Source organism: Epinephelus moara, chromosome 13 (assembly GCF_006386435.1).
Source record: "Epinephelus moara isolate mb chromosome 13, YSFRI_EMoa_1.0, whole genome shotgun sequence".
In the NCBI taxonomy this organism is placed as follows: Eukaryota; Metazoa; Chordata; class Actinopteri; order Perciformes; family Serranidae; genus Epinephelus; species Epinephelus moara.
Genome location: NC_065518.1, coordinates 2,665,092 through 2,673,968, shown reverse-complemented (window position 1 = coordinate 2,673,968; position 8,877 = coordinate 2,665,092). Strand labels below are relative to the sequence as shown.

General features: G+C 38.8%; 1 protein-coding gene across 1 annotated transcript in view; it reads right to left on the bottom strand.

Annotated features, from left to right (window-relative positions):
- Positions 1–2,280: 2,280 nt before the first annotated feature.
- LOC126399453 (multiple inositol polyphosphate phosphatase 1-like) overlaps positions 2,281–8,877 on the bottom strand; it is an 8,737-nt gene continuing 2,140 nt past the window's right edge. The window contains exons 2-7 of the mRNA XM_050059444.1: positions 8,436–8,621; positions 7,161–7,355; positions 6,325–6,422; positions 5,685–5,815; positions 4,232–4,365; positions 2,281–3,776 (exon numbers count right to left, since the gene is read on the bottom strand). Coding sequence (XP_049915401.1) covers positions 3,523–3,776; positions 4,232–4,365; positions 5,685–5,815; positions 6,325–6,422; positions 7,161–7,355; positions 8,436–8,621 — 998 coding nt within the window. The 3' untranslated portion in view covers positions 2,281–3,522. The remainder of the gene's footprint in view (positions 3,777–4,231; positions 4,366–5,684; positions 5,816–6,324; positions 6,423–7,160; positions 7,356–8,435; positions 8,622–8,877) is intronic.

The window sequence follows — 8,877 nt, the reverse complement described above, 5'->3', positions numbered from 1 at the left end:
AAGCATCATAATGTAGCATGTCGTCAAAAACCATGAAAAAACATTATTGTATAGTATGTCGTCAAAAACCATGAAAAAACATCATTATATAGTATGTCGTCAAAAATCATGAAAAAACGTCATAGTATAGTATGCCGCAAAAATCATGAAAACCGTCATAGTATAGTATGACATCAAAAATGATGAAAAATCATCATAGTATAGCATGTTGTCAACAATCTTGAAAAAACATCATAATGTAGCATGTCATCAAAAACCATGAAAAAACGTCATAGTATAGTATGTCGTCAAAAATCATGAAAAAATGTCATAGTATAGCATGTTGTCAAAAATCATGACAAACGTCATAGTATAGCATGTTGTCAACAATCTTGAAAAAACATCATAATGTAGCATGTCGTCAAAAATCATGAAAAAACGTCATAATATAGCATGTCGTCAAAAATTATGAAAAAAATCCCATACTATACTATGTCATCAATAACCCTAAAAAAATGTCATAGTATAGTATGTTGTCCAAAACCAAGAAAAAACTTGACGGTATATAATGTCATCAAAAATTCAGAAAAAAATAGATAGTATAGTAGATTGTCAAAAATCAAAAAAAAAAAAAAATCAAAGTATAGGTTGTCGTCAAAAGTAATGAAAACACACCATAATATAGTTTGTCATCACTCTTTAAGAAAAAAAAGTCACAGTATAGTATGTCGTCAAAAATCATAAAAAACATGAAAGTATAGTGTGTTGTCAACAATGAAAAAAAATGTGATAGGTATGTCACTAAACATCATGAAAACATGCCACAGTTTAGTATGTAACCAAAAACCAAGAAAAACTTCAATGTATAGTATATAGTCAAAAATTATTTTAAAAAAAGTCACAATATAGTGTTTCATCAAAAATCATGCAAAAAAACGTTGTAAAGTATGTCGTCAAAAAACATGAAAGGTCACAGTATACAATGTAATCGAAAATTATGACAAAACGCCACAGTATAGTGTTTTGTCAGAAATCATGAAAAAAACTGTATACTATATAGTCAAAAATCATGAAAACACATCAAAGTACAGTATGTCGTCAAAAATTAAGAAAAAGTCATAGTATAGTATGTCGTCAAAAATTACGAAAAAAGTCATAGTATAAAATGTCGTCAAAAACCATGAAAAAATGTCATTATCGTATGTCGTCAAAAATCATGAAAAAAAGGCAACGTATACTATGTAGTCAAAAATCATGAAAACGCTTCAAAGTACAGTATGTCATTAAAAATTACGCCAAAAACGTCATAGTATAGTATGTCATCAAAAATTACGAAAAAAGTCATAGTATAGTATGTCGTCAAAAACCATGAAAAAATGTCATATTATCGTATGTCGTCAAAAATCATTTAAATGCTTCAAAGTACAGTATGTCATTAAAAATTACGCCAAAAACGTCATAGTATAGTACATTATCAAAAATCATTAAAAAACAGCAAAGTATAGTGTACCGTCAAAGATCATGAAAAAAAGTCACAGTGTACTGTTATCAAAAATTACGAAAGAGTCATAGTATAGCATGTCGTAAATAACCACGAAAAAATGCCACATGTTGTAAAAAATCAGGAAAAAGTCATAGTATAGTATGTCATCAAAAAACATGACAACAATTCATAGTATAGTATGTCCTCAAATACCATGAAAAACGTCATCGTACTTTTGTCATTAAAAACGACGAGTATATGATGTCCTCAAATATCATGAAAAATGTCATAGTATAACATGTCAAAAATGATGAAAAAAATTATCGTCAAAAATATAATTTTTTAATAATTTTGACGATAAAAAATATATTATATTACATATTACAGTATGTCACATAAAAGGTTATGGTATGTCATAAATAAGTTGTATTATATTCTGTTCCATGATTATGATTGGCCGAGCCACCTTCAAAGCCATTTTAAAATACTTTATCAACCCACACTGCTGGCCTCAGCCCAATAGGACTACTTAACCAATTAACAGTTGTTTCAGGAGGTAACATGTTGTGAATTTTGATTTCCTGGGTGGGTAAAGCATGTTTCAGTGTTTCAAAGAGATGGACAGGATAGAGTGTGGCATTGAATGTCATAAAAAGTGATGGTTTGGTATTGCAAATGAAGTCATAATATACTGTAGTATGCCAGAAAAAGACTTTTATATAGCATGTGTGTGTGTGTGTATGCATATTTGTTTGTTTGTGCGTTTTGTTGCATGCAAGTTCAGTATTATTTCTAAAATCAAGAACGGTGACAGAAACCACTGTGAAAAATGTTTATTAAAGCTTTTCAATTAAAAACATTTGGCATCCATCGTTCTGTAATTAAATGACAACTCCACAGGAAGTCAAACAAGAAAGAAGCACCGAGTGAAACCTGCCACCAGTTTAAAAAGCTCAGCTGTCATTTGGGCACAATGACATTGACAGTCAACAACAGAAATATAAAATGAATTCACCCTGAAGACACAACACAGAGCCAGCTTAGATTCTGCAGCCGACCCAGAACTGAACAGCCTCATTATCTTCAGTCAGTTTGATCACAGCAAACACACGTCACACGATCGTTCAAATCTGAATAAATAAAGAACATAAAGCAACATAGATCCTGCAGTGCCACCACTAAAAATGACCGTTTTCCTAACTGACTGGTTTATAGCAGATTAAAGGGTCAGTTCACCAAAATCAAACACCCAACAGAAGAAAACTGAGAAGAAAAAGTGAATAAAATCTGCAGCTATTAAAATCAGAATGATGAAATAACATTTTTAAATAATATTTTTAGAATTCATTTAATTACTTAACAATTCCTTTACTCCAGTGCTTTTTTCCATCATGTCGTGGTTATAAAGATTTTAACCTGACGTAAACAAACTGCAGGTTTATGACATTTTCTGCCCGTTTTCAAAAAGGCCAATTGGAAACTCAGTTACACGTAAACATGTCTGAAAAATCAGGTTCGTTTTAACATCATGTTACGCTTTTAAACACACTGATGGTCAACAACCAGCCAGCCGACAGCAGAAGTCAGAAATCAAACAGCTGATGTGCTTCAGTGAACCGCAGCAGTCACCACATATCAGACATAAAAATAGGAAGAAGTCCTCTAAAAGGAGAAATATATTAAAACAAGTGCTTTTTTTTACCTTTAATCTTTTTAATTTAACACAAACTGATGACATCACATTAAAGCAGAGGTCAGTTTCTACAGGCCACCAGCAGGGGGCCATGACTGGGGTCTTTACACTTTGTGTTTTGGAAACTTTCTCTATACAGAGTCTCTGTGTGAGCACAGCTCCATGTGCTGCCTTCGTGTACATGCACACTGTTGCTGTGATATGATTGGACACTCACTGTTCGGGGGGCGGGGTTTAAAGAGCGGTTTTCATTTCACGTCTAATGGGTGAGAATGCAGAGAACGTCTGAAGCGACTCCAGTGTTGACAGATCAGTGTATCAGTATATACTGATTAAGGCTTCGCGTCTGGAGGACCTGATTCTTCACTCACAGCTCAGTGTTTGGTCCGCGGCCTCCGCTCCTCCACTCACATTCCCTGTGGAAGTCGCAGCCGTCCAACAGGTGGCGGTACGTAGCCCTGACGTCCCGGTACAGCGGTGCATCTTCCTCCTCCAGTCCCGGGAATCGAACCGGAGATTCGTTGATGAGCAGCTGCAGCCGCGGGCCTCGCTGGCAGTCATACAGGACGAAGAGGACGTTGGCAGCGTATGGGACAATGAGACTGGTCCGGAAACTTCGACCTACAAGAAGCAACAGGTGAGAGACAGTGTCAGTGTTCTTAATGTCAGGATGAACATGACAGGAGGAGGAGGAGGAGGAGGGGATGAAGCCTTAACTGCAGGAGCTGCCTTCCTCCTCTTCTTTATCACGCAGTGAAATGTGAACGCACAGATATTAAACGATATGACTCAGTGAGACTTCTCATCATGTCTCCAGAGTAAACATCCATAAATCCACTTTGAAATCATTCAGTCAGAGAAAAGTCAGAGGAGTAATCGTAAAAACAGTCCACAGAACTTGACTGAGAAACATCGTGTTATTAAGTTTTCTTCAGTATCACAGTGATATTTGTCTGTAGATCCAGGGGCACACTGCAAACAGGAGCTGCCCCTGGTGAGCAGCTCCTGTTTGCAGTGCAAACATGTTAAATAAAGCTGTTCTTTCTGGACATTAGAATGGGGGCGGGGCTTCATACCGTGCTGTGTGCGGTAGTTGTCGGCCTTGGGTGGAGTTTGGTCTTTGTAGAGTCCCAGGAGAGAGAGGAGGGGGAGGATCGTCTCAGCGTGACCCATCAGGATGGAGGCTGGCTCAGGTGCTGCGTCCGTGGACCTGATGGACCCAACAGTCCAACACTGATTATCAATAAAGTTTATTTAAACCACATTTCTGTCAGCTTCCTGTCTGTGTTTCTTCATATTAAGAGTTTGTATCTGAATTCACAGTTAGACAGCCAAACAGGAGTTAAAATTGAATTTCCCCTCAGGGGGATTAATAAAGTGTATAAAAATTAAATTAAAAAATTATACAGATGTGTCGGGTTAAATACTTCACACTTTGACACAGTGCATTTCAAATTATCACATGAAAGATATATAATTATATAAGAACAGAACACAATCAAACTCTGGACATCAGACGAGTTAAATAATTTAATTTAATTTTTTTTAAATTTAATTTAATTTTTAATTTTTTTTAATTTAATTTTATATACTTTATTAATCCCTGAGGGGAAATTCAATTTTTTACTCTGTTTGTCAATTACACACAGGTCCGAACACACACATGCACAAACTGGACCTATACATGCACTAAGTGGAGAGATATCAGAGTGGGCTGCCCATGACAGGTGCAGTTCAAGTTCAAATTTTATCAGTGTCCCCGAAGGGCAATTGTTGTTATCTGTTGTTGAATTACATTTCTATATTCCAGAAACATCTCTGCATTATGAGGACATTTTTACATTGTTCGGACATTTCTACATTCTGAGGAAATTTCTGCATTGTGAGGACATTTCTGCACTGTGGGGACATTTCTGCATTCTGAGGAAGAGGACATTTCTACATTGTGAGGACATCAGCGTTGTGAGGACATTTCTGCATTGTGGGGACATTTCTGCATTCTGACAAAGAGGACATTTCTACATTGTGAGGACATTTCTGCATTCTGAGGAAGAGGACATTTCTGCATTCTGAGGACATTTCTGCATTGTGGGATCATTTCTGCATTCTGAGGAAGAGGACATTTCTACGTTGTGAGGACATATCTGCATTGTGGGGACATTTCTGCACTGTGGGGACATTTCTGCATTCTGAGGAAGAGGACATTTCTGCATTGTGGGAACATTTCTGCATTGTGGGGACATTTCTACATTGTGAGGACATTTCTGCATTGTGAGGACATTTCTGCATTCTGAGGAAGAGGACATTTCTGCATTGTGGGGACATTTCTGTATTCTGAGGAAGAGGACATTTCTACATTGTGAGGACATTTCTGCATTGTGGGGACATTTCTGCATGTCTTTGATGTGTCCCTGTTGAGGTGATGTTCTGTATTCAGAGTGCTGCTGCAACACGTCTGAGGTTCACTTTAACACGTTTAATACCTTTACATTAACACGTAACTAATATTCTTCCTGTGATGTCACCGACCTGCGTGGACGTCCGGCCTTGTCGAGTGTCCTGAAGACGTGATGAAACAGAGGACAGCTGGACAGACTGCTGATCACATGACCGTGAGAACGCTTCCAGTACTGCTTTAGGTCCGACTTGTACTCCAACACCTGCAGACAGACGGCAGGTAGATTTATCACCTCACTCTGCACGAGCTGATTTACAGATCCACTGATCATTACCTGTTATTGACAACTGATCAGGTGTGTGATGGTGAAGTGGAGATGTTATAGCTTTTCTTTTAATGATCCACATGGCAATTATACTATTGATGATGTCATTTCCTTCTTAACTAATATCAATAACTTACAAGTGAAACTATCGATTGTTTTATTGATCAGTTACTGTTTTGATCGATTGATTATTCGTTAGGTCCAAAGTGATGTCTTCAGAAGTTAAAAAACTCAAACTAAAGAACAAGTTTTACTCTGTAAAACTCATAAACTTTACAGTGTTTCTAGTCTTCATTACTGCAGCAACAATCAGCAGATAATCAATATTAAATGACTGATCATGATCTGGGCTAAAACACTCGATCAGGACATCACTGATTGATCATTTTTCAGTGGACTGACAAACTGATGGATCACTACACAATAATGTCAAACCATGTGTGTACCTTTGCGTCGTCCTCTTCAAACAGGAAGCACCACGGTGAGTGAAGAGATTTGATGGACAGCTCGTAGGAACACAAGAAGAATGCTGCTTCAACCAGATCTACAGGAGACACAGAGGGACAATCTTCATTTCCACATCACTTGTGGATGACGAGACCAGAGCACCGACATGGGTGCAGTGAGGACGAGGGCTGGAGGAGGAAGTTTCCACTGGACACAAATATAAATATACATATGCAGGGACAATCTAGGAATAATGCAGGCTTTACACCGGCATAGTGAGGACATTTCTGGATTGTGAGGACATTCCTGCACTGTGGAGGCATTTAAGCACTGTTACCACATTTCTGCAATGTGGGACCAATTCTGAGTTGTAAGAACATTTTGACATTGTGGGGACCTTTCCACGTTGTCAGGACGTCTCTACATTGTGAGGACATTTCTACATTACGGGGACATTTTTGCATCATGGGAACATTTCTATATTGTGAGGACATTTCTAGATTCTGAGGATACTTCTACATTATGAAGAAATTTCTGCAGTGTCAGTATAACATCTGTAATGTGGGTAAACGTTTTAAACCAGAATAGTCGATACATTTTCTAGATTTTGGGGTCATTCTTGCAATATGAGAACACTTCTGCATTGTGAGGACATTTCTGCATTCTGAGGATATATCTGCATTGTGAGGACATGTCTACATTGTGTGGACGTCTCTACATTCTCAGGACATTTCTGCATTGTGAGGACATTTCTACACTATGGGAACATTTTCTCTGCTCTGCTCCTCACAAGTGCAGAAAGACAAACACGTGTGCGTGTGCGTGTGTGTCTAACCAGGTGTGAGGCGGTGGTGAGGAAGGCCCAGCCTCTCGGCTATCTTCCTCCTCACTCCGTCCATCTCCTCCCCGTGTTTGAACTTCTCCACTTCCAGCAGCGCTGTGCGGTTCTTCTCCACGCCCTCCACATAACCACGACAACGCTCAAAGAAGCGCATCAGCTCGTCGTCTACCTGGTGTCCATACTGCACCTCTGAGGACAGAGACACACTCTGAGGATAATTCTGCATTATAAGAACATTATTAGGACATTTCTGCATTGTGAGGACATCTATATATTGTGGGGACATTTCTGCAATGTATGGACATCTGTATATTCTGTTGACATTTCTGCATTATCAAGAAATTTCTACATTGTGGGGACATTTCTGCAATATAAGGACATTTCCACATTGTGGGGACATTTCTACGTTATAAGCACATTTCTACATTCTGTGGACATTTTTGTATCATTGGGATACTTCCGCATTGTGGGGACATTTCTGCATCATGAGGACATATCTGCACTGTTGGGACATTTCTGCATCATAAGGACATTACAGCATTATACTGACATTTGTACATTGTCAGGATATTTCGGCACTGTGAGAACATCTCTACATTGTGTAGACATTTCTGCATTATAAGGACATTTGAACATTATGAGGACGTTTCTGCATTACTGGGACATAAGTGCACTGTGAGGACATTTCTACATTGTGAGGACATCTGTGCACTGTGAGAACATCTCTACAGTCTGTGGACATTTTTGCATTGTTAGGACATTTCTTTTTTCTTTTTTTAAAGATATTTTTTGGGCCATTTTGCCGTTAATCGATAGGACAGTTAAGCGTGAAAGGGGGAGAGAGAGGGAGTGACATGCAGCAAAGGGCCACAGGCTGGAGTCGAACCCGGGCCGCTGCGGCAACAGCCTTGTATATGGGGCGCCTGCTCTACCACTAAGCCACCGACGCCCCTGTTAGGACATTTCTACATTGTGAGGACATCTCTGCACTATGAGGACATTTCTACATTCTGTGCACATCTCTGCATTATGAGGACATCTCTGCATTGTGGAGGCATTTTTGCATTGTTGGGACGTTTCTGCATTGTGAGAACATCTCTGCACTGTGAGGACATCTCTGCACTGTGAGGACATCTCTACAGCCTCTGGACATTTTTGCATTGTTGGGACATTTCTGCATTGTGAGGACATTTCCGCACTGTGAGGACATCTCTACAATCTGTGGACATTTCTGCACTGAGTACACTTCTACATTGTGAGGACACTCACCTGTGTGTCTCCAATGCTGCTGCAGACCCTCCTGAAACGCCTCCACACTGCTCACACAGCGATGCTTGGAGCTGCTCCTCAGACTGATCCTCCTCATGTTGTCCTCCGACAGGAGAGACGGAAACAGGACGGACAGACGCCTTGCCAGCTGACGGAGCTCCTGCCTGCCCTTCGTCACCAGCTGACCTGAGGATGAGGACAATGAGGAGGAAGCAGAGGATACTATCGTTATATTCAGTACGATTTTAATCATGTGACAATGATATTCAGCAGCTTAACCTGAATATTATGAGTTATAGTTTGATGATTTAACAGAATTATTTTCAGTAATATTTTAATCATTTAACAGAATTATTTTTAGTAATATTTTAATCATTTAACATGATTATTTCAGTAATATTTTAATCATTTAACATGATTATTTCAGTAATATTTTAATCAT